The sequence below is a fragment of the Lycorma delicatula genome, chromosome 9, assembly GCF_047948215.1.
Source record: "Lycorma delicatula isolate Av1 chromosome 9, ASM4794821v1, whole genome shotgun sequence".
Lineage (NCBI taxonomy): Eukaryota > Metazoa > Arthropoda > Insecta > Hemiptera > Fulgoridae > Lycorma > Lycorma delicatula.
The window spans coordinates 113,682,262-113,709,825 of record NC_134463.1 but is presented as its reverse complement, the minus strand read 5'-3'; the positions used below and the strand labels follow the sequence as shown (position 1 = coordinate 113,709,825).

General features: G+C 28.3%; 1 protein-coding gene across 1 annotated transcript in view; it reads left to right on the top strand.

Moving 5' to 3' along the window:
* The first annotated feature begins 1,332 nt into the window (after window positions 1-1,332).
* The window catches only part of LOC142330733 (H(+)/Cl(-) exchange transporter 7-like), a 79,871-nt gene continuing 53,639 nt past the window's right edge, over window positions 1,333-27,564 (top strand). Inside the window, exons 1-8 of the mRNA XM_075376179.1 lie at window positions 1,333-1,344; window positions 2,460-2,555; window positions 3,682-3,880; window positions 6,773-6,882; window positions 10,497-10,640; window positions 14,490-14,667; window positions 18,884-19,015; window positions 21,933-22,098. Of these exons, the coding sequence (XP_075232294.1) occupies window positions 1,333-1,344; window positions 2,460-2,555; window positions 3,682-3,880; window positions 6,773-6,882; window positions 10,497-10,640; window positions 14,490-14,667; window positions 18,884-19,015; window positions 21,933-22,098 (1,037 nt within the window). The remainder of the gene's footprint in view (window positions 1,345-2,459; window positions 2,556-3,681; window positions 3,881-6,772; window positions 6,883-10,496; window positions 10,641-14,489; window positions 14,668-18,883; window positions 19,016-21,932; window positions 22,099-27,564) is intronic.

Below are 27,564 nucleotides of genomic sequence, written 5' to 3'. Positions count from 1 at the left end.
TTTTAATTAATTCTCACCCATCAAGATGTTGGTCTAAATACAGGCTGTTTATAATTAAATGATTCATGTACATATTTGGATCATCAACATCATCCTAAGAAAATGAATAGACAAATAATTTTATTACATATCAAAGACCTTTTCATTATTTCTAGCAATGATAGTCACCTGAGATCTACTTTGATATCAGAAAAAAATTAATTTTACATAGAATCATTCTTTAAAAAATTTGTTTATATATATTTTTTTCAATATAAATTTATACCTCTTCTCTGAACAATTTCCAATAATTCATTTTAAATTAACTCTTCATTTTATTAATTTTTTTAAATTTTCATATTTTTAAATTATATTTATATAAATTTGCATTATTTTTTGTATCATTATACATTATTTTTAAAATCTTTTTATGTTTTTTTTTTTCATTTGTATGTAATATTGTTACAAAACATAATTTTTTTAAATTCTTTTAATAATACCTTACTTATTGAGTTTCAGTTTTGGTTTTTCAGATTGGAAAAAATGGTCTAGTACCTCGTATTTTATTTGGATTTTTAAATATCCAGTATTGCTTATGTAATTTAAAAGAACTGTTTGATATATACTTTATGAAATTCAGTTCATCCACTTGGAAGTCATAAAGGTACACGTTAACAATTATAGCACTAAACATTTCCCTCATCCTGGTATAGTCAAATTAAAAAGGAAACACAATAATTATGCAATACCCCTATTCAAAATTTCATAAAAAGGTTTGGATAAAAATTGTTGCAGTTATAAACATTTATTACGCTATTTTTTGAATTTCTTTTAAATGCAAACCTGAGTTGGAAAACGCCATAAAATCATTTATTTTTTTTAGTTGGACATAATTACAGCATACTAGTTTGATAACTACAGTTAGATAATTACAGCTACTAGTTTTTGAAACAGTGTATTCATGAATTTATTAGACAAATGCATATTTTAATTATAATTGTAGAGATCCATTTGTGTTTGTTAATAAATAATAACATTGGAAATAGTATAATTTTAATAAAACAACAAAAAGAGATATTCAAAATTTATAAAAATAAGTATAAATACAAAACCAAAAAGTAATAGGAAGAAACCAAAATTAATGTTAAAATGTAAATAAAAAGAAATCAGAGAACATAAAGTACTAGGTGAAATAATTTTACCTAATGGATTAGATAAAGAAGCAAATAAAGTAAGAATCAGCAAAATGCAGAAAGTCTACACCTTGACAAAGAGCAATTCAACAAAAAACAAATATCTAGGATGGGTAAGATTAGACATACTACACCACAGTAATCTGACCTGAAGTTCTATATGGTGCAGAATGTACATCACTAAATCGGGAAGAAGTAAACAAAATATAAATCAATGAGAGAAGGAACTAAGAAGGATATTTGGATCGAGAAAAATGGATGAGAGTTGGAAAGTGCTGAAGAACAATGAACTCTATCTTAAAACAGACTCGCAAACATCATATGAAAATGAAGACTAGTCTTTTACAGAGATCTAACAGACTAATTGAGAGGATTTTATGACAAATATAATAAGATAAAACTAAGCTCAGATGGTTCATTTCAGAATTGCAGGTATAAAACGTATACAGATAGAGAACAGAAACATATTCAGAAAGAAGTTACAAAACTTTGAAGAATCCAGAAAGAAAATAGGGACTAAAATGATAAAAAATGATCAAAAGAGAGAAAGAAACAACACAATTTAAAAATGAAGGAGCATCGTAGGAATAGGAAACCAATTAGAAATTAATTATTAAACATTTTAAAAAAATTAAAAATTCTACCTGTATTTATGTAACCAAAAAAAAAATCAGAAAAATTAAATGTAATAAAACAGTAATGAAAAATAATTGTGACTTGGCCCAGCCAAGTGGAAAGTTAAAATCATCATATAGACTATTATCAGCTAACTTTTTTCTTTTGGTCTGAACCACCCACAGCTAAGTTTTGTTTTAAACATGTAAGCAGAATTATTTCTGTTCATTCAATTTTGTTTTGTTATTCTTTTTTTATTAAATTTGTATTTCAATTTTAATTAACTAAAACTATACATTTTTTATTTATATGTAATTTCTTATTCACAAGCATTATGTGGAGAAACTATGCTCAAACAAAAATAAATCTTTTATAATTATGTATGATTATTGTTTAAACATCAAAATATGCATCTAATTATAGATTTTTATTTTTTTGTATACAGCATTTGAAATACCTCTCATCTATTTTATTTCAATAATCATTCAGTGTAACCTTTCTTTAATTGAATAACCTTTCTTTTAACCTTTCTTTGATTGAATAATAAATATAACAGTGTTTAGAAAAGTATGAAATGACTTTCAATTTAATTTATGAAAATTTTATAATATGTATATTTTATTTAATAATAATATTTTTTTTATAAATTACAATTTTTCAAAATTTTTACAGAATCCCTCGTCATCTGCGAGCACGTCATCTTCCACTCGCTTGCGTACTGTGAGAGCCAAATCTAGCTCGCTTAGTTTTATTTCTTCCAAGTACGAGGTAAGTATCTAAAATAACTAGTTTTTTCTTACTGATCCTGTTATAATTATGGTGTCAGATAGTATTTTAATACTTTTATTAAACTTCTTTATAGGTGCATTATTTCTTGGATTTTTTCTAAATATTGTGATTTTTATTTTATTTCTTTAAATTAATTAATTAAGGCTTAATTAAATTATTATAATCAGATAATTTAGACCCACTAGCACCCACAAGATTCTCTAAAGTTTATTTTGAAAGCTATTGGAGTGAAGGTGTGAAAAATTAGTTATTTAAAGAAACCTACTATCACAATCAAACTCTTAGGCATAATTCCACTGGGTGAGAATATATGATTATTACTAATATTATCATATTAGTAACTAGTATTATCATATTACTAAGTTATTATATTAGTATAATATTATATTATTACTAGTATTTATTAATATTATCAGATTCAATTAAAATTATTTTTAAAAGAAGATTGAGATTTGACATTTTCTTAGAGTATGGATCAAAATGAAAATATCTTATAATACAATTAAATGATTTGAGATTTTTTCTTGGATTTCATCGACATTAATCTTTATCCATTTCTGAAAAATAAGATGATTTTTCCTTGATTAAATATTTTGAGAACTTGTTTCCATTATTTCCTTTGGTTATAGAATGAATAAAGAAGCATGGTAGAAATCAAAATTTCATCTATTAGATGGGTAATTTATTTTGAAGACATATGAAGTAAATGGCTTATTTCAAAATTTGATATAAATAATGATATAAGTGATTTGAGTAGATCAATTATCTTGATCAATAAGCTTATTTAAAATTTTAAATTCTTATTGAAATTACTGAGTGACAATCATACATATTTTAACACTACACATTTTAAAAATATGTTTTATTATTATATTTCTTTAATTGTACAGTCAGGCAATTTTTGGAATATATAAAACAAATTGTTAGGGATGAAGGATGTAGGGGGTTATACTGAAAGGAAACAACTGGCACTAGATAGGGAATCTTGGAGAGCTGCATCAAACCAGTCAAATGATAAAAAAAAAAAAAATTATGTAAATTATTTCTTCTAACATTTATTCTTTCTATGTTACAAGTTTTAGTTGTTTATTTTTCTTTTATTTAGAGCTTGGACTATGACACGTGTGAGAACAAATTGCTCGTTGATGAGGAAAATACACGAGGGTATCCCTATATAATTCAAACAGATGTTGCGAGGTGGTTTATTTTCTTCCTTATTGGATTCATATCTGCTGGCATTGGAGTCATTCTCGATATCGCAATATCTCAGCTGGCAGATTTAAAATACAGTGTGCTCAAAGGATGTATTCTTTTTTAAAATTTTATTTTAAGTTAAATTTATGGTAGTTCCTAAAAATGTTCATTCAGTTAAAATTTGTAAGAAATTTTTGTTAATATGTTTTAGTTACATGTATTTTTTATTATTGTTTGTCATAGGCAGGTATTATTTGGTTGCAGAATAAATAGGATTTTATACATTTCTTTTCATTTTATTTTACATTTCAAGCACATTGTAATTATTTTATTTATGAGAATGCATAAATAATAAAAATACATAAGTTTTCTCACGTTGCTTGAGATTATCTTATAAGAAATGTAGACTGAAATGATAGAAGCCCCTCTTAACTCTTCAGAATACAGTTTCTACTCATGTGGATCTTGTTTTAATAAAGTTCTCAATATTTTTGCTTAGATGTAATTAAATGTAGTTTTTCATTTTTCTATGTAGTTTGGGATTTTTTTTTCTATAATTTTCTATTTCTACTTCTTGGATTTAAATGAGAATTTAAATAAATTTAATTTAATTTATATTAATAATATTCATCAAGCATTTTTTTTTAAATTTATTTTCTTCTAGCTTAGTTATTAAAAGAGGTTTTTTTTACAGTAGCTTTTACTTGACATCAAACTACACATTTTTTCATCAGTTATCTCTTCATCAGAAGAAATTTATCTGTATCAAACAATTCTGTAGAAATTTTAAATGCTTTGAGAAATTTTTTTATACTAGTTAAATATTCTTCTATGAATTTTCAGTACTTATATAGATAGTTATTAGTTAATCGCAAAATCAGAAGAATTTTTTTTTAACCTTTCAAAAACTCCAGTCAAAATTAATTTTTGTTATTAGTCACCTTCATTCCTAATTAAAAACTTTTCTCTCTTTTGTAGATATTAAACGTACATTTAAAAAGCATATATATAAAACAGCTAATTAATAGTTTTATTCTACCTTTAATATACATTTTTTTTACTGTAATGAATAGGGAAAATTTCAAGAATCTTACTGTATTGCATGGGAATTCTCTCACAGAAACTTTTTTTGTACTTTCTCAGCAATAAGGATTGATCTCTTGTGAAGGTTTTCAGTAACAGTAGCAAAATGCATCTAAGATTATTCCCTGATAATTGATTATTCTAGTTTTTAGTATTTTGTTGTGCTGAAAATATCCTTTCATTAAGGTAAGAGTTATAAATGAATAAAATTATTTTTCTCGCTTTATCAACTCAAGATATTAATTAAACTTTAACAGTAGAACATTTTATCTGAACTATACCATTCACTTGATATTAACTGTAAGATGAATTTAATTTTCATGAATTTAATCTTTCTACAGGTAGGAACTCTTTCACCTGCTTATAGAGACTAAAAAGAATATAATTGTAATTAAATAATTTTCACAAGGTTGATTGGTGATTACAGTCTATTATAGTAATAGCAGCAGAAAATGGGGTTCTGTAAGTTGCTAAATCTTTTTACTTCACAAAAATAAACTATTATACTACATTCTTTAATCACTTTCAGTCATATACAATTCTTATCCATTGAATTCGTGTAAGTATTCTAGATTACATATTTTTTTAATGTTAATCAGTTTGAAGGAAATAACAATTTAATGCTAATACCTTAAGCATAAAAGTCATCCAGTATGCTTTCTGTTATAATTTGTAGGTATATTATTGTGGTACCATATTAAATTATATGATGTCTCAAATACTTAACATGTTTTGTGTTACAGCTGTGAGAAAGATATCTATTAGTAATATCGCATGTTATTATTTATTTTATTTTTAAGCGATGTTTCATGAACGTTCATGAACTTGTTCCATGTCTTGCCCCTGTCACATTTGGTCAAAATACTCATCTTCTAAAAAAAGGAGACAATGAAATTACCTGCTTTTTTTAAGGGAAGGCTATAGAAAAAATTGTAATGCTTAAGTTGCTAAAGGTTGTGGGATTTTTTGGTCTTGTACACTCCAGGCAGTTGCTTTATTAGCAGTTTAGCTTCAAAACATTTTGTATTGAGGTCACAACTCTCCTGAACCCATGATAAATGTTAATCTCAATATTAACAATAACGTTAATCTTTATTAACATGTTTTTGTTAATAAACATTAACATCAATGCTAATGTCTCTGCATTTCATCTGGAAAATTATGGATTTGAATCCCAGTCATTCTCAGCATTTTGTATTTCTAAGAAATTCTTCTCGTCATAACAAAATGCTGAATGTAATTTTTTATCGCTCTGGTGTTGCTAATGTCAATAAATAACTAAACATGTAATAAATAAGTAAACATGAGTTGTTCTCAATAATTTTAATTTGTTGTAAACATGTGATTGTTGTGGTACTGGCAATATAATACTGTAAACATTTTACATTGTTATTTTGGATTGAATAATATACCTTCTTTAGAATTTCATTGTAAACCTTTGATTATTGTGTCCCAGGTTCCATGAATTTTACCAACCAAATTCTCTTGCGGTTTTGGAACACAGAAGCCGTCATTTTCAGTTTCTATTTAAACTCTTTCAGTTTATAAACTGGACAAGAGTTGACCCACTATTTAGACTCTTTTTTTTATCTCTATGTTTTAATCTCGATTCATGATTTGTTCCTACTCACAATTCTTTTAATGTATTCATCATTCTTGAATCACACCAGATACTTTCATTAAGATTAAATAACCTGTAAGTACTAGGTAAATTTAAATATGTGAAAGCATATATTCCACTTCAGACACATAATTAATACATTATAATTTAATAAAATTAAACAACCATTTTATTGTACGATTGATGGTTTTGTTGTTAAAATAACACATATGGTAAAATTATGTAAAATATTAAACAAAATTAAGAAAACTTTTGCTAAGTTTATTATTATTATTATTACCTTAACCTATTTTTTCAGATATGGACATGTGTGTACAAGAAAAGTGTTTCTATATAACTTATTTATTATGGTTGTTTTTTGTTATATTTCCAGTATTAGTTGCATCTATACTCGTAGTATATATCGAGGTATGTAATTTATTATAATAATTACAATTACTTAGAATCCTTGTTAAGGATTATTCTTAAAAAATTAAAACTTCTTAATGAAATGGTTCTTTCTACTTTAAATAAAACAGAGAATTGTTGATTGAGGCTTGGTTTCAAAATTATATGTTGTGACAAGTTTTATTGAAAATAGCTAAATATGTTTCTATCTAAAAATATTACAAGTAACCTAATTTTATAAAAAATCGGATAACTACTTAAATTTAAAATGAAAATTGTTTAAATGTGTTTTAAACAATGTTCCATAAATCAGTAGAAAAGTAGAGAAGCTACGTTACATGAGACATCTTAAATAATTTTAAGATTATATAAGTACATAATTATGTAATTATATTATATAATGTATTAATGGGCAGTCTAAAAAGTAGTGAGCCTTTTGCACATAAGATAGCATTAGCGTCGCAAATTTCAGGGTATATGACTCCCAATGGGTGAGGCCAGCGTCATTGACAGCTGGCAGCTGAAGCTAGTAGATGTACAAAAAGTGTTGGAATTCTTATACTCAGATAGCTGCACTACATTTTATAATTTTATTTTGATAAAGGCGCAAATGCTGCATAGGAAAAAATGGTTTCTTCTATGAAGAAATTTGTGCTGTTTATGGACAAGATACGTTATCAAAAGCAACAGTCAAAAGGTGGTTTAGTCGCTTTCATTCTTGAAATTTTGATGTCCAAGATGCTTCTTGCAATCAGCGACCAGTCACAGAAAAAGTGAATGATATTCTGGCAAAAGTCGAGGAGGACTAGCATGTAAGCTGTCATGACATCACCAGTGACCTAGACGTCCATCAGTAAACAGTGTTAAACCAATTGGAGAAACCTGGCTACAAAAAGAAGGTCGACGTTTGGGTGCCACATAATCTGACTCAGAAAAGTTTATTTGATTAAATTTCTATCTGCGAATCTCTACTAAATGTAATGAAATTGAGCTCCATTTCTGAAGCGGTTGATTACGAGTGATGAAAATGGATAACATACAACAATGTGTGAAAAAGATCAAGATTGAAGCAAGTAGAAGCTTCGCAGTCTGTGGCCAAGCCCACACTGACACCCAGGAAGGTTATGCTGTGAATTTGGTGGAATTAGAAGGGCATCGTGCATCACAAGCTACTGCCATCAGGCAGAACGATAGACTCAGACCTGTACTGTTGACAATTAGCACGATTGCACCTAGCAATTCAAAAGAAATGGTGTGATCTGGTCTACAGAAAGGGTGTCATATACCATGCTGACAATGCTAAACTACATATGTCTTTAATGACCCATCAGAAATTGAGAGAATTTGACTGAGAGGTTTTAATATGTCCACCGTATAGCCTGGATGTAGCACTGACTATCATTTGTTTCAGTCTCTGCAGAACTCCCTGAATGGTGTTAAGTTAGTTTCAAAAGAACCTATGCAAACCATGTGTCACAACTTTTTGACCAGAAACCAGAAGTTTTATAGCAATGGGATTATGGTGTTGCAAGAAAAATGGCAGAAGGTCATTGTAAAAAATGGTGCAAATGTGGTCTCATAATATTATTAACCAATAACAATAAATGTATTCTCAATTTTGGCTTCCAAAGGCTCAATGCTTTTTAGACAACCTGTTTACATGGATATTTCAAATTATTCATCTGTAATTTACATCTCGTGTAATATGGATAATTTTTTAATGCTGTTTTTTGATGATTTAATTACAATGGTTTACTTTTTTTTAGTTTTTTTGGTTCTTGATATAATATGTAAATCCAAAGGATTTCCTCTATTGAAATTGTTTATCAATAAATATATTTTGTAAAGTTTTCTTAAAATTTTTTTTTTTTATGTTTTATTTCCAATTTTGTTTTTGTTTTACATTGTTACTGCTTTATTTTAGTTATCTGTTACAGATTAGTTTGATAAAATTAAGGCATGGTGAAATATGATAAATGATTTTCTTAAATTAAATTAAAAATGGTTCAGTTTTCAGTTGTATGGAATTGTGTTCATAAGATCTTTTCAGAGCTATATGTGGATCCTTCAGTGGTGAAGGGTATCTATCCCTACAGTTATTTAGTTATTTACTTTTTCTTTTTTTTTTATTGGGTAATTAATTTACTTAATATCTCAAAACTTGTCATGATATTGTAAAATGCTTATAAGTATTTTAATATAATGCCATTAGTAAAGATTTGTTTAATTAAAGTTTCCGTATCATCATATATAATTAATGTTTTAAATATAATATCCTTTACTGTTTAAAAATAAAAGTTTCATTCCCTTTTATCATTATAACATTTTCACACCAAAGTATTTATAGCACTATGGTAAGGAATAGTTTTATTATGTAAAACTAGGGTAACATTATCAGAATGGTTATAAATGAAACGATGTGTGCAATGTTTAAATAAAACATAAAATAGCACTTAATCATAAAATACTTGTAGGTTCCTTAAAATAATGAGAATATTGAACATACATTTCTCTGATTAAGTAAAATAAATATTGAAGTAAAATTATGTTTGTATTTCAAGTAACAAGGGATAGGAGACAATAAGCTAAAGAACGATTAGCCAAAAAAAAGGAAGAACTGAACAACTAAAACACATTATACATTAAATGAATAGAGGTAGTTAGGTACCATGCAGACATAAGATAGCAAACAAAAAAATAAAATAAAGACAATAGCAATGACTAAGGAAACAATTTGTTGAAACAACAATCATTATGTAGTATGGTGGAGTTAGATTGGAAGCATCTTGTGAAATGTTATGCTTAATGTATATTTCTCTATGGATGTAAAACATGTATGCTAAGAATAGACGTAAAAAGAAAAGTTAAAGACATTTAAAATAAAGACTTAGAGGTGACTGGAGAAAATTAAATGGACAAAGAAAATGAAATTGTAGGGAAAATATGTAAGTAGGTGAATAAATGAGAATAGAAACTTAATAACAATTCAGAATGTAAAAGCTAACTGTTTTGAACTTATCATGACAGGAAAACAACATACTCGTAGATTCAGAAAAGGGAAATCCACAAAAGTGTATTCATTAGTAATTTATTTAGAAGAGATGATTGATGTGATGGATTCAGGAGAGAAGGCTGTATATTTTTTTTAGATGTAAATAAAGATTTGATAATACAAATATTTTTACTCATACAAAAATTGGAGAATGTTGATGTTCTATTAAAAGGTTCTGTAGAAGGCACGAAGAAGAGAGACTGAAAAAGAGTAATGATTATATACAATCTAAAAAGAAATGGAAGCTATCAGGAAGTCAAACATTTAACTGTTAATTAAGGAGAATGAATACTGGACATGATAAGGGAGCCTTAGGACAAATAACTATGATGGGGATATTTTCAGGAAATTGTATCTGATTTCATTATGTGGCTTAACTGAAGTATCAAGTATTTCAATTTTTATTCTGTGTATGTGTAAGGGATAACTGTAGTACTATCCCTAATGTTGTTAAGGTAAAATATAATCATATCTAAAGTCATTCCTCATCTTTTAGAAAAACTTAGTAAATTTAAATTGGAATAAAATTATTTGGTTAATAAATGTTTTATTAATTCATTCTGATTTTTTTATTTTGTCTTAGCCAGCAGCTTCAGGAAGTGGAGTGCCTGCTGTTATAGCATACCTAAATGGCGTCAAGATGCCACATGTGGTAGAATTCAAGGTCCTTGTTGTTCGTGTATTTAGTACAATTGCGACTGTTGTAGCTGCACTGGCTGGTGGAAAAGTAAGAAAAGTTATTTATTATATCTCTTTTATACACTTTTTTTTTAGTTAACAATTTTTTACATTTAAAAAAAAATAGATGGATTAAGTATTTTTATTTATTATTCATTAGTGCAGCATTACTAATCATGTTGTTAATTTAATTAATAAAATAGGTTATAGATAAAAAAATAATAAATTATTTAAAAACACATCTAAAAGGCTGGTGTTCAGTAGAGGGAATTTTATCTGATTGAAAATAATATATTAATAACAGAACTACATACTCGTAGATTCAGAAAAGGGAAATCCACAAAAGCGCATTCATTAGTAATATATTTAGAAGAGATGATTAATGTGATGGTCTCAGGAGAGAAGGCTATATGAATTTTTTAAGATGTAAATAAAGTTTTTGATTATATGAATATTTTTACTTATACAAAACTTATGGAGTGGTGATGTTTTATTTGATAATTTTTAAATGTATATCATGAACTACTACCAATAATTAAAAGGGATCAAGTAATACTTTGTAGTGTATCAAAATTGTCAAGCCTAACCAAAAGATTCTTGAGTTAAGGAAGAGGTTAGTCAAATGCTATTTATGGAGAGCCTTGTTGTGAAGCAACAAAACATTTAAATTGAGGAAGAGGGAGAATGTCTGAATTGAGGCTTTTGTGATATGATATGAAAAAGGATGGCCAAATTAAATGAGGAATGAGGAAGTAATAAATAGGATTAAAGAAGAAAGAACACTCATGCATGAAGTACACAAAAGAAAAGGATACTGATTATGACATATGGTTAGAAAACCTGTAATCTTGAAAACAGCATTAGAAGGGTCAATAAAAGAAGGGTGAAATTAATAGATGAGGTAAAGACTGGAAACTGTATGGGGGTAAAGAAAAGTTTAGGGATGGACGTGGATGGAGATAGTAAATGCATAAAGAACCTGTTGCAAGGCAGAACACCAAATAATGATAATAATGACCAGGATTTCAATCCAGAACCATCAGATGATGTGATCAGAAACAGAGATTATTTTATCAATATTATTTATTTTCTCTGGTATTTTCTACAGCCTTATGCCAAATTATAGCTAACTGGCTTTTTTATGATTAAAAATGAATTTTGTTTCAAATGGAAAAATGCTAAGCCTGACACTAGGATTCAGTCAAGAATGTATGGAACAAGAGTATTTGGAAACTTTTTAGAAAACTTGTACTTTACTAACTCAATATTCTTGTGATCTTCACAAAAGATGTGTTCAATGAAAAAAATGCATTCCTCTACTGAAAGAACCATTACCTTTCTTGCAATTATTGATTCCTATAAATGAAACAAAAGAAAGTATATTCACTCTCAACTCAGCAACTGATGTCTTGGTTTATTATTGAGCAATGCCCAACGAACCCACAGGGCAACCGACCTAACGCTAAAAGAACAGAATGCACCTCATAATTCTAAAGCATACTGCACAGTGACTTTCTGAATGCTTTGTATTAAAGAACCCCCACCACTACTGAAATTGTTAGGTGTATTGATTAATCATAACTTCTCTTGGAATGACCAAATATATTAAAATTTGCAAAAAATGAGCCCCAATATTTGTGCTATAAAATTAATATCTAGGCTTAATGATAATAAATTGAAAACAATTATTGTGGATTGATTGATAATTTCTTATATCAGTATCTAGATTCAGTTTTGAGGATCATCTAATCAAAATTTAGAAATTTTTTAGGTTATAAAAGATAGATTAGATATATATTGTCAGAATAAGGAAGTATAATACTTTTTGAAGATCTATAATTAATGATAATTCTTTCATTACTTATTTGTCTAAAAAGCTGTAATTTAGTTCTATCCAAATTTTAAAATAAATTTAGACATTACTCAGAAATGGAATAAGTAGTTTTGTTGAAGTGTACTGACAATACAATTATATGTATTATACAATTATATGTACTGACAATTATTTATATGTAAGACACCTGATCTAGGGACATGTTTATTGAGAAATTAACGTATGTTGTTAATACCTGTAAGACTAAGGCAATTTGTAGTTGAAAAATCTTTTTACTTCTTTTAAGAATTCCTTCCCATCTTTTGTCATAAGTCAGATAGTTGTAGGTTTACAATTAAATTTAAATTTAACTTCTCTATTCAGTAATGAATCGCTAGGGTGGTACTTACAAAAAGTATATGTAAATTCTCTTTATTAATAGACACTAAGTGTCATTTTATAATGAAAAATTTTCTATCTGATATAAAAATATGAAATACGATAAAACTTTTTGAATTTTTTCTCATTCATATTGTTAGTTAATTTTAATGTTTCTTTTTCTTTTTGGGTTTTTTACACAAACAAAAACTATTTTAATATTTTATTTAATTTGAATTTATGTTTCAATACCTATAGTATTGAACAACTTGACAAAGTTATTTTTTGAGTGTTGCTCATATGTAATTTGTTAATGTTTACTCTACAGAGATTGTAATCTGTTTTAAGTACCTGATTTCCTTATTCTCATCTCAATTTTTAAATATATTAAACAATAATTTTTTAATGTAATCTCTTAATGAAGTTGTGGAATTTTGAAATCATGAAAACCATAGATTTTATGTGTAACTTGCTGTAACTGTTTTCTAAAAAGGAAAACAAAAGTATTGATAACAATAATAAAAAGAAAAAAATTAGTATAGTGTGAAATTCAATATTTTTCTATTGAGTAGTTCATAAGACACAGTTCTTAAAAAGACAAGTTTATATAATACAAACTTTTATAAAAGGTATTATATATATATATATATATATATATATACTAAAATTTTATTTAAAAATTTGTTGTTTTACGATACTGGTATCAGTTTTCTCAGTTCATATGGATTATGACTGATATGAGGTTGCTTAGAACCAATCCATTAATGGTACGTAACAAATAATACACATGTAAATGTAGTTCAAGTCAGTGAGATTTTATTGCATAAGAAGTACTAATCAGAATTACTTTGTCTGAGAGTAATGATATTTTAACCACTTCCTCTGTTGAAAAGTATGAAGTCAGTTGTAGGGCTGAGTATCTGCTGCTTTTCACATGGCTGTACATGCTGATGTGCAACATTATATTTGGTAGTAGGAAACCACTTCACTCCTTATTTTTCTTGATAAGCCTGGTTTTGGATATTTGTTATTCTTATGAATTGCAGGGCCATTAGTAAAGATGAATTGTGTTTTATAACAAAAATCACTAGTATCTATAACAACTCAGCTTGTTGGATAATTCAGTTTTCCCCTCTCAGTTGAAGGAATATACCATTTTAATTCTACAAATGATCAGTGCATCACTATTTTTGAGTATTTTTCTTGAGTAATAGACTATTTTTTAACTTGCCAACAGGTAAAAACAGTTACATAACCAAATCTCATAATATTTACTGGAGTTACGTTTACAAATTGTTTTTTCAAACTTTGGCCCAAAATAAATAATGAAGGGCTTAGGGTAACAGGCCTGTTTTTTACCTTTTAACTTTTAGGTACTAGTAGTACTTATAAAAAAAAATTGGACTGTTACCGAGTGTTCTTCATTAAAAAAAATGGCTGCCAAATCATACGATTTTGAAAATGTCTCTTTTTTGGGGCCCAAAAATCACATGTGGGACAGATGGCAAAAATTACTTGTTAATTTTTGCCATCTTGTAATTACTTGTATTTGTTATTTACTTTAAAAGTAATGATGTAATATAGGCATACAAGAGAGTTATGTGGTGTACACATCAGATTTTTTTTTTTTTATATAATATATTCGTATTAAAATTTTATTAAAGAAAATTTTAGTATCTATTTATACTTTATAAAATTTTCTTTTAGGAAGGACCAATGATCCACTCTGGTGCTATAGTTGGAGGATGTTTAGCAACGTTTCAGTTACCAGGATGTGATTGTACAGATTCTGTGTTTCATTACTTCAGAGAAGATCATGAGAAACGAGATTTTGTTGCTGGAGGTTCAGCAGCTGGTGTTGCAGCTGCTTTTGGTGCACCTGTTGGTTAGTTTAATTTGTTATATAATATAAAGTTTGCGTAGGTTTGTATATAGTAACATTTCACTATTAATGTGTTTACTATTTGTAATCACTGTCTGTTACTGTATAAAGATAAAAAAGGCTGGCAGAGGGGTGTGTAACATTTCTGGCTTTGTCTGTACAAATTTATTTTTCAAATATATCATAGGCATTTAAATATTAATGATTTAATTTTGCAATATTTAGAATATAGTTGTGAAAAAAATTAAAATGTTCAGTAACAAAAGAATATGGATCCAATTTAACTTCCTTGATCAAATGATGTTTTTACCTTAAAAATTATTTAGTATTTAGAGCAGTTTCTCAACCTAGGGTCGTGGTGATATGAAAGGGCGCTTGCAAAATTAGCCTAAAACTGAATATGTAAATAATTTTATAAGAAAAAGTCATTTGTTAACATTTTATTCTTACTTATAAGTGCATATGTAAACAGAATAAATTAATGAAATGGTTGTATTTGTTTTTCACTTAAAAGTTTCTCCATACAAGGATCTATATTAAAAACACAGTAAAGTAAATTGTTTTCAAGTTATAAACGACGATTCTTATATTTAGTTTTTAGCACAACCATAGACAAAAGCTCCTGTCACAGAGGTAAGACATGACAAAAGGGATTAATATTTTCAATGCTTCTGTGACTAAATTTCCATATTCACTTCGACAAGCAAGTCAAAATGTATCTATATCTTCAGATGTGAATTGTAGTTGTAATGTTTTATTGGTAGACATTTCAATGAGCTGGTCATGAATCTCAATATAATCAGAAGTGAGTGGAAACATATAATGAAAGCATGAACTTCATCTGTCGTTAATAAAATGTTTTTATCATGCCCTTGTAAATTCCACAATATGTGGAATATCATGGTTATGATTAGAAAATTAATTACACCAGCGGCTGTTGGAATGCAATACATTCCTTTTGCACATAATTTTCACTGACAAAGCAATAATTATATGTAATGATAATTACATTTCAAGAAATAATCATGTTTGGAAACACAGTAATCCTCAACCAACCTCTGAATTAAAGTTCCACTGTAGTTTTTCAGTAAATATTCAGTATGATATAATAAATAGTATGCTGCTATCAAACTTCATGCCCTTAATCATCAACTCTCAGCGGATACCTATCTAAATATTCATCGAAATGAATTTCCTCAGTTTTTAAAGGATGTCCATTTGATAATGAGAATGCATGTACTTCCAGCAAGATGGTATGAACTCATTTTGATTGTCAGATAACTCAGCATCTCAATGAAACATCTCCAGACAGAAGGATTGTCAGAGGAAAACCACAAGCATGGCCAGCCAGAGCCCCGATTTGAATCCTTCAGATTTCTTTATATGAGAACACATAAGGCATTAGTGCATGCTCAAGGATTTGAAAATTAAAATGAATTTTTACACAAAATCATGTTTTAAATAAAAAAATGAAATAAAAAATAACTTATGAATATCAGGTAGTCTTCTCCAACATTTAATTGAAATAATTGGTTTTGTTTATAATATTATTTTAGGAAAAGTTGGCTGATTTTTTAACTCGTCAATTTGTAATGCAAGATTTTTCTTTTTTTCTATGAGATCGAAGAGGTTTCAGTCGTCAGTGCTTACTGTACTGTTGTGCAGCAACTATGTATTAGAGCAACTGTTATGCTGGTGTAATATAGATGGTTAGGCTCCTATGAAGGTTGATAGTTTTTAGTTGATAGGTTAAGACAGCTGAATCAGGTAGTTATATTTTATTGCTAATAGCTCTTTAACATTGTATCCAGGAACTTTCCTGTTGTAGAATACCAACCACTATTCTATTAGTATAAATAGAATAATGACTACTATCTCCAGATACTTTGTTGTTCTACATTTACAAAAACATGAATCACATCTCAACACGCTTAAACATGAAATGTTTTTATATATATAACATACAACAAAAACCACATAACAGTAATATAATAAATGAATAGATTTAATTCAAAATAACAATCTTTTGACCAAAATCCTAACCTGTATTTCTTTCTTTCTTTTTCCTGTTTAGCCTCCGGTAATTACCGTTCAGATAATACTTCAGAGGATGATATGTATGAGTGTAGTCTTGTCATAATTAATTACATATTGTTTATAATTAGTAAATCTAAATATGAAAGTTATTACTGTGTAAAATATGATAATTAGTAATACTTAGATTTGATACGCGGAGTTGATGTTTTCAGGCCGAGTAGTAATATGCAGTCTGCTCGCGACATCACAAGCTCGTACATTGGCTGAACCAAGTATATACACAAATCATAAAATATTTTATTAATAAGAAAAAAAAAGGCAGTCGCGGGACTAGCCGACAGAAGTGAAAACTTCAAATAATGAATACCGATTAGTGATTTATAATTATATTACTATTTCTACCTTGTGCTAATTTTATTAAACATATATTTAAATAATTGTATAATGAATTGAAAAATATTAACAACAACATTTAAATTAATTTTATTTATTAATTATTGGTAACAATAACAAAATATTTACATTTTAATAATGATGTGTAAAGGCATTCGATAACGTAGACTGGAATAAAATGTTCAGCATTTAAAAAAAATTAGGGTTCAAATACAGAGATAGAAGAACAATTGCTAACATGTACAGGAACCAAACAGCAACAGTAATAATTGAAGAACATAAGAAAGAAGCCGTAATAAGAAATGGAGTCCGACAAGGATGTTCCCTATCTCCGTTACTTTTTAATCTTTACATGGAACTAGCAGTTAATGATGTTAAAGAACAATTTAGATTTGGAGTAACAGTACAAGGTGAAAAGATAAAGATGCTACGATTTGCTGACGATATAGTAATTCTAGCCGAGAGTAAAAAGGATTTAGAAGAAACAATGAACAGCATAGATGAAGTCCTACGCAAGAACTATCGCATGAAAATAAACAAGTACAAAACAAAAGTAATGAAATGTAGTAGAAATAACAAAGATGGACCACTGAATGTGAAAATAGGAGGAGAAAAGATTATGGAGGTAGAAGAATTTTGTTATTTGGGAAGTAGAATTACTAAAGATGGACGAAGCAGGAGCGATATAAAATGCCGAATATCACACGCTAAACGAGCCTTCAGTAAGAAATATAATTTGTTCACATCAAAAATTAATTTAAATGTCAGGAAAAGATTTTTGAAAGTGTATGTTTGGAGTGTCGCTTTATATGGAAGTGAAACTTGGACAATCGGAGTATCTGAGAAGAAAAGATTAGAAGCTTTTGAAATGTGGTGCTATAGGAGAATGTTAAAAATCAGATGGGTGGATAAAGTGACAAATGAAGAGGTATTGCGGCAAATAGATGAAGAAAGAAGCATTTGGAAAAATATAGTTAAAAGAAGAGACAGACTTATGGGCCACATACTAAGGCATCCTGGAATAGTCGCTTTAATATTGGAAGGACAGGTAGAAGGAAAAAATTGTGTAGGCAGGCCACGTTTGGAATATGTAAAACAAATTGTTAGGGATGTAGGATGTAGAGGGTATACTGAAATGAAATGACTAGCACTAGATAGGAAATCTTGGAGAGCTGCATCAAACCAGTCAAATGACTGAAGGCAAAAAAAAAAAATGATGTGTATTATAGTTAACAATGTTACATTTTATTCGCTCGTTTTTTTCTTTTGATTCTCCATTCCAAAGCCTGCGTTAAGAAGCTTCGCTTTAAAAACATTTCACAATGCTTTTTGGTCTGATGTATCACTATAGAAAGTTTAAATGTAAATGATTGATTGACTTCACTGTGCAATGCAATGCAATCATTAGACTTTATCTTGTATTTGACAAGTTGATTCATAAAACTTAAATGTATGCTATTTTTATGTTATTTAACATATTCATGTTCAGTGTATAGATAATTCCTGTGATAAACAGAGTAACAGAGTGAATGTTCCATTTGCAGGGTTGGATATTATTACTTTTTTATACTGGTTGGTTTAGCATACTAATATCCAACATTTTCTTTGGCTCAGTGAAGAAGGCAATTGAAAAAAAATTACTCCTCAGTTTCCATAGTATGGCTGTCATGAAATGCTTGGTTTTCTCGAGAATGATTGAATAATTTTCAGAAATTGCTTGTTATTCATGTCATCACCTACAACTATTAAATCAAAGCATTTATCATAAACATGATGTTTATTGTTACAGGTGGTGTACTATTAAGTCTTGAAGAGGGAACTAGTTTCTGGAGTTTATCTTTAATCTGGAAAATATTTCTTTCTTCAATGGTAGCAACATTTACTCTTAATTTATCATTAAGTGCTTATGAAGGTCATCCTGGTAAATATACTTATATATTTTTGTTATAAATTCTATAAAATATTCTTTTAATAAACAATAGCAATTTTTTTATTTACTAGGTGTCTCCCAGTACAAAGAACTCCAGAATTTCAAGAATGAATATACTTCTTATTTTGCAGCACACAGTAGTGTTTTACGCATAATCTTGAAGTAACAATCAAGTTTTAGTTACCATATTCCCCATCAGTTAGCAGCTGTTAGACTGTTGCAAGTTGTTATGGGCTTCAGTACCGTGGTGTCGTCACAAAAGATAGCTCAGTGCCTGTACTTATTTGCAGAAACAAAAATCAGTGAGTGACTGAGATATAAAGAAATTACATGCTAGTCTGTCATAGAAATTACCAGTGTCAAAAGCAAACATGAGTGGTGTGAACAGTTTTTGGAAACCAGAAGTGTTTTGAAAGGGTACTCGCTAGGTAAGCCTGTAAACCAGTGCCAAATACAAAGAAAGAATTTGCCTTCCCAACAGAATCCAAAACATTCTGTTTGTAGTGTTAGTTGTCAACTAAACGTTCCTTAAAGCATTTCCATTCTTTAAGGAAGTAATTTAAGCTGCAAGCAGTTTAAACTTTATGCTTATAAACTGCAGCTACTGTCAGATTAAACCTAACGATAAGCTATAAAGAGTTCAGTTTTTAACAGCAATGTTAAACTTCACTTCTGCTGATGAAAACTACCTGCAGCACATCATTTCATGTTCATGGAGTTGTGAATTGGCATAATTTTCGAGTTTGGGGCTCAGGAAATCCACAAAAATTGGTGGTATTTCTCCAGAACTGTCTGAAAGTGAATGTCTGGTCAAGTATCATGCATAATCAAATGTTTGGTCACCTTTTTTTATGAGCAGACTATTATGGGCATAGTGCTCTGGGAAATGTTACAGTACATTGTGTTTCTCTACTTTATGTCTTTAGAGTGAAGATATAGAGGGCCTAATTTTCTAACAGGATGGAGCCCCTCCATATCATGCAGAGTTGTGGGGACTATGCTCAACAACAGATCCCCAGAAGGCTGGATAGACAGAGAAGCTTCCATTACTTGGTCACTGCAATCTCCCGACAATGATTTGACGCTGATGGATTTATTCTTTTGGGGCTATGTAAAAGACACTGTATACTAAGAAAAGATCTAGTCACTCAACCACCTGTACCAAGAATAACAGCAGCCATGGATGATGCAATTCCTGCAGACATGCTTGCCATGATGTGGAATGAGATTGGTTATTGGCATGACATCTGCAGGGCTATAAATGGTGTTCATATGAATTATATTAAGAGATAAATAAACTAGGCTTTGGATGAATTAGAATTTAGATTATAGATAAATTCATTATAATTCATCACTGCCTGATTTAGGAGCTGTGAGTAATCATACATAAAAAAACAAAAACTAAAACTATAAATCATGTCAAAAAAAATCTATAAATAAATGAAAAAATGAGTTTATATGCTTATAATCTCTCTAATACTTCTGATTCCATCAAAATATATTATTTACTTCACAGATTGATAGACATATATTTTTGAAAAGCAGTGAAAATTTTTCTGAAGATATACATGTATCTTCCTATATATATATATATATATATATATAGAATTCAAATACATATATATATAGAATTCAGAATATATATATATATTTATTTATTTATTTATTTATTTTGAATTCTATAATATAGTCCACTTAGTACAGAATATTGAGATTATTGGCTATGTCTACACCAATTTTCATTAGAATATTTAAGATATCTCAATCCACGCTAAGATATACATTTTTATTAAAAACACATGAAGTAGCAGATAGAGGAAAAGTAAAGTTAGATATGGCATTTATTTTGCCATATGAATGTTTTTATTTTTAATGTACTGAATCAATGCCTTAAGTTTGGCCAACACCTAATGGGACATCTGCATATTCTTACTATGTAATATAAAAAGTTTTTAGAGTTTAATTATGTTTGTTAACAAACTAATCATGTTACCTAAACTAAAGGAATTTGATACAAGAAATGGAATTATAAAGATCTCTTATTATCACTTTGTCTAGGTGTCATTATTCTGTTAGGTGAAATAACTTAAGCCGATATAAAAACATTTCATATTATTTCTCCGACTAACTTTAAGATGTAGATTAAATTATGATAAAGTGACATATATCAACTGAAAATTTTAACTTTGTTTTTCTATTAAAGTAGCTGTTTTTATGATATTGGAATTCATCAATTTTTCTTTGGTGCTATCAGTCTTTTATTTATTTTTCTATTTAAAAAATATATAGTATGCAAAAGAGATTAAATAAATCTAAATAGCTACATAGACTAGAACAATCATGGTATAAGCACAAGTTGAATTAATTATTATAACCGCTTTGTTTTTGTTTCAACATTTTTAAGAATTTAAAAATTAAGAACAGTAAATTCAATTAACTGCTTATACTAATTATCAATAATGGATTCTGGTCATCATTGAAACATTTTTTTTTTGTATGCAAAAACAAATTATTATGCATATAACCAACAGGCACATTTTTTTGATGTAGCAATAGGTACATCAAAGCACACTTGTACATGAATACAATCTTTATTGATGTTTGGAGTTTATTATCTGTAATTCTTCTACCAAAAGCCTTTTAAATTTACTTTGTTTGTACAGTGATCTTTTTTTAAATACTGTATGTACATAATTTTGAAATGTACTTCTGGTAGAATAAAAAATAATAGAAGAATCTGTTACTCTTTAGCTAAAAAAAAAAAAAACTTTTTACATTCTTGAGTTAACAGTCAGTAATATAAAACTTACTAAATTTGTAATTATAATTTTTTCTCCTTGAAATAAATTACGGTTATTATAACAAATGGTTTTAATATGTGTTTTCTTTTTGTTTGTTTTGTTTTTAGGAGAATTGACACATCCTGGTCTTTTGTTCTTTGGAAAATTAAATGACTCAATAACAAATTATGAGTTATTTGAATTACCAATATTTGTCGGTATGGGTGCAATTGGTGGTCTCTTAGGATCACTATTTGTTGCAATAAATATGCGACTAGCTGTTTTCAGAATGCGGTAAATTTTATAAATATAGTGTTATTTTTATGACTGATATTTTGTAACTATAGTTCAGTTCAGTTCCAGTATGTCAAAAGTTAATAGTAAGTGTTTTTTAAATTTATTTCTGGGTTTATTCCCTGCTATTTCTGAACTTCATTTGTTTTTATTCAGTAGCTATTTAAAAAAAGTGATTTATCATACAATCTTACACAAAAGCAAGGCAATACTGGAAAGGTGTAATATAGTACAAGTAATTGAATCCTTACTAGTTCCTTTTCAATCAAAAGTATGATTGATATGTATTCATAACATGAATTTAATCAGAATTCAGTTTTTGAAATGAACTAATCATTCACCAAATTATTTCTTAATTTTAATGTAAATCAGAAATTAAATAAAAAATTATTTCATTAAAGAAATTATTAAAGCCTTTCATCCAGAAGATCTCAGGTTTGAATCCTGGTTGGGATCTTTTCATATGTCACAAAACTTTCACTACCTATTCTCATCTACAAGCTTAAAAACTTATGTAATCAGGATGTTGTTACTGTATAAATAAATAATAATAATTAGTCTACCTAAAAAAAAAAAGAAAAATTCAGTATCTTATACAGTTTTCAGTTTGAATTGATCAAATTTTATACAATGTGTGTAGCAGGTTATTTCCACAAAATATTTTCTATGAATTTATTCAAATATTTTTTCTGATGAATTTATATCCACACTGACTGAAAAGTAGTGTAAACCATAAATTGCCATATACTAACTGATAATAATAAATAAAAGGCTAGGAGCATTGTTTGAGAACTTATATAATCTTTATAGTGCTAGCAATATGGAGGAAATGTGCTGTAAGAATGCTTAGAGTATTTACAATGTTTTGTTTAAAAGAAGAACTGGCAAAGAGTTGCTCTGGCTACTGAGGGCTTCATCCTCAACAACTACATTTAGAAAGAAAATTAAGTGGAATGTTAATTTATGTAAGTATGCAAGTAAAGAAATTATTCTGCTCTTTGAGTAAAGTTTTCAGATACAGCATTCATCAGGTCCATATTACCTTGCTCCCCTGGTCAATTATTATAACACATACACACATGCATGCACGCACGCACACGCACACGCACACGCACACACAACACACACACACACACACACACACACACACACACACACACACACACAGACACACACACATACACATTCATATTCATTTATACATATATCCCTCTAGAATTTTTCTATGCTATAATTGTTTTTTTTTTTTGCTTAGAGAGGCTCATGAAATGTGGAGTTCTGCAAAATTCTTACATGTAAAATGTGATCGAAAGCTTCTTTTCCTTATATAATATATTATACAGCTATACAACAAAACTATGAGTTTACAGCCAGGAAAATAAAAGAAAAAAAACTAAATAGTTTATTTTATCATATAGAAATTTTATTCTGACATTTTTTTATTAAAATAAAGTTAAGTTGATAAAAATGCTTACTTTTTCTTTATGTCAGTTAAAGTGTAATGAGAAATAGAACTTTCTAAAGTTACTAAAAATAATGTATTTTGCCTAACTGAAAAGATGTAAGGGCAGAATAATATGGCCAAAAGGAAACATCTTGTATATTTTGAATGTTATTTAAAATTATGTCTCTCATGAAGGTGAATTCACTGAAAACAACAGTAGATTTAATTTTTATATATTTCAAAGGCAATATTTTAATTGTAGTAACTTTAAATTTTTTACTTTCGTGGCTGTTGCAATATATGCTGCTATAATAGATATAGCTAAAACGGGAAAGTATATAGATTAGTAAAAAACAAAAGGTATACTCTAAGTTTGGTATCTTAAGAAAATATTTTTAAAAAAATGTTAACAAAAAAAAAATAAATGTAAATAATTTGCAAAATTTTTTTTTACTCCAATGCTCCCAAGTTCAAATAATATATATATTTTAGTCAGTCAGATGTTTGTATCTATGTATACTGTCTATGTTTGCTCTTATAATTCTGGATCCCAGTGATTAATTTTTTCAATCTTGGTAGACAGGTACCTTTAGCGGGAAAAAATGTATTAAATTTTTACAAAGATTGGAATAAGAGGAGGGAGATGTTTTTGCTGAAATAAAATTTCAAATTTTACTGGGGCACTTGGCAACTTTTTTTTTACAAAAGTTGAGGTTTTATTTTATCAAGATCACCAATTTCAAAAACATTTATTCAATATTCATTCCCCTCCCCACAAAACCTTTCTTTTTTTAGTTACATCTTGCTTCAGAAATGAGGTAAATGGGAGTTGTTTTGCATCTGTATTTTCTTATCAATAGGCCTCCAAACCAATATAAAAATGTTTTGCACATTCCACTCCAATGATCTGTGGTAACAAAAAATATCTAATTAAAAAAAAAATTATTTATTTTTAATCATCTCAAAGTTACCCATTGTATTTAAAATGTAAGTATATTAATTTTTTGATTGCCTTTTCTCATTAATAATTATTTAAAAAAAAAAAATTAACCAAAACTTTTAATCACCCCCTTCCTAGAAAATTACAAGTATTTTTATTTAGAATTATGGCTGTATCTTTAAAACAGTTTAAAAAAGGCTATTTTTTTAAATTTATTATCACCACTTAGGATTATTTTCTTAAAAATTAATTTTACCTGAATACTTCCCTGGAATTTGGCAGCCCTCAAAACAAACAAAAAAATAATAATAACATGAATGAAGAGAAAATAAATTTGAAGAAATGACAAATCTGGAAAAATCCTTAGATGATTTACAGCAAGAGTTGATATAAATAGATGTTAAGTATACAGAACAGCTGTTTGACATATCAACAGAAGTGATTCTGTATTTATTTGCTATAGTTATTTTATATGTTTGGAAAAGAACAAGAACATATAATAATAGTCTCACCATTCAACTTTCATTTAAGTCCTCCACAAGTATAGAAATAATCAGTTTTGGTATTTATTTTGTTTAACTATGTATCATAAAATTAAAAATAAATATTTTTACATAAAAATCTGAAAAAAAAGAATTCATAATTTCGGTTATTATTTATAAATTAAAAGAAATTATCTTATCATAAAGCTACAAATAGAGCTTAAAATGATTGAGAAAACTTTCCAGCATAAAAATGAACTTATTGCGTAACTTGACCAGCATAGCTGGCCAAAATTTTCACAGCTGTGCTGGTTAAGTTATGTGATACATTGCCATATTATTTTTTAAATTAATATTCTTTGGGTTATATAGTTTATTAATTATATAGATTTTATTCGTTTTCTATTTTTTTTTTTTTTTTTTTTTACTTCATAAATATTTTATTTATTTTTTCTGTAGAGTATTAATATAATTATGATGGCAATAAGTGTTGTTAGGTCATATTCTATCATCTGTCATCAAGCAGAATATGAATAACCTAAAAAAACTGTAAATTATCAAAATGTGTTTCAAGCATTTTAAAAAATTTTTTTTACTAAAATGTACAAAGCAAAAAGTAAAAAATAACAAAAAAACATGCCACAGAGCAGAATGGCAGTACTCTGACATATTTTTTGATGATATATTTATTAGAATCATAACAAAGACCAAATGAACTTGTTACTTTAATTAAGAACAAATAAGTTAGGAGTGAAAACTAAACATTGAGAAATTTTTATTTGTTTGTGTATATATATATATATATATATATATATATATATATATATATATATATATATATATATATATGTGTGTGTGTTAATTCTTATTCATTACACCAGCAATTTCTCAACTTTTCAGTATTTGTGACCCAATTTTTAATCATCATTTTCATCACACCCCCCTCTCATAAAATAACAATGTATTTTGTATATGTTGATGCCAGAGCTACACTATGATCTTAATTACAAACCTTACAAATTACCAAGAATAAGTAAATTTATTGGTATTTGGCAACACTGACCTGCTGCGTTGACAAAACCACAATCAACGCCTCTCTGTTGTTCTCTGTCTTACATCCACCATATTGAAGATACTCGCAGGTTCACAAGACATTTCGATTTGTCTTGAACATTTTGGAATGTCTGCGCAAATGTGTATAAATGTTGCACCTTGTTCAATTCCAGCCAGCCTCAGTTGAGTCAATCCTATGGCTATTGAATCCATCGTGAATGTGTATGTTGTAATAAGCATGTTAATTGCAATTCACGGAAGTAGATTTGTATAGAATCTTAGATAAATTTTGAAGTGGGCGTAAGTGAACATTAGATGATTGTGAAGCATCAACAAGTGCACAGATGAGTGTGGTTCTGAAAATAAAATCAAGAAAATATTCTCAAGAATACTTAAATTCTGTGTTTACCAGTTCTGAAGTAAATTAAGAAGAAATACCCCGGTGTGTCATTTGCTCAAAAATTTTGGTAGCAGACAGCATGAAACCTAATAAACTTAAAGGACATTTGGAAATGCTTCATAATGAGTATGTTAACAGATACTGAGAATTCTTAGAATTAAAATTAAAATCATATGAAAAGCAAACATAATTTAAAAAAAAAAACTTTGTGAACGTAAAAGCTTTTTTACTTGCCTCTTACAAAGTTTTATATAAAATAGCCAGTTTTAAAAAGCCTCACACTATTGGTGAAGAACTTATTCTACCAGCTTTTGAGATTGTAGAAACTACGTTTTGAGATAATTTTCCCAAACAATTGCAGTCTATACCTCTATCAAATGATGCTGTTGACCGTTGAACCAGTGATATAGCTGAAGATGTACATCATCAGCTTTTTGGAAAGTTGTTGAAAAATTGTTTTCAATTCATCTTGTTGAAGCAACAGATAGCAATAAAGATACTCATTTCATTGCCTTTGTTCGATTTTGTGATGGTACATCAGCAGTAGAAGAACTACTTTTCTACCAACTAACGGAACTCAAAGCAACAGCACTCGCATTATTTTCTATATTAAATGATTTTATAAATGAGCCAAACATAGAGTGGTAAAATTGTATTGAATATGCACCAATGGTGATTGTTCAATGTCTAGAAGATCCCTTAATTTACAAGCACTTGTGAAACAAAACTTTCCACAGTATGTCTGGACACATTGCATGATCCACAGAGAAGTTCTGGTTTCCAAAGAAATGAGTCCTGGTCTGATTATTGTGCTAAAGATTGTTGTAACAATAGTAAATGATATAAAAATGAAACCCTAAAATCAAGAATCTTTTCTACACTTTGTGAAGACATGGGTGCAGTACATTCAGCATTACTATTTGATTGCAAGGCAAGATGGTTATCACATGGGAAATTTTTTCAATGTGTTTATGAATTAAGAAATGAAATCGTCATTTTTGTAGAAGAGAAAAGCCAACTGGAAGCTGAGAAGTTTTAAAATGGTTTACTTGTGATGGAATTGAGCTACTTGGTCGACATATTCAAGAAATTAAAAACCTTGGAACTTCAACTCCAAGGAGCAAATACACATATTTGGATAGGAGTG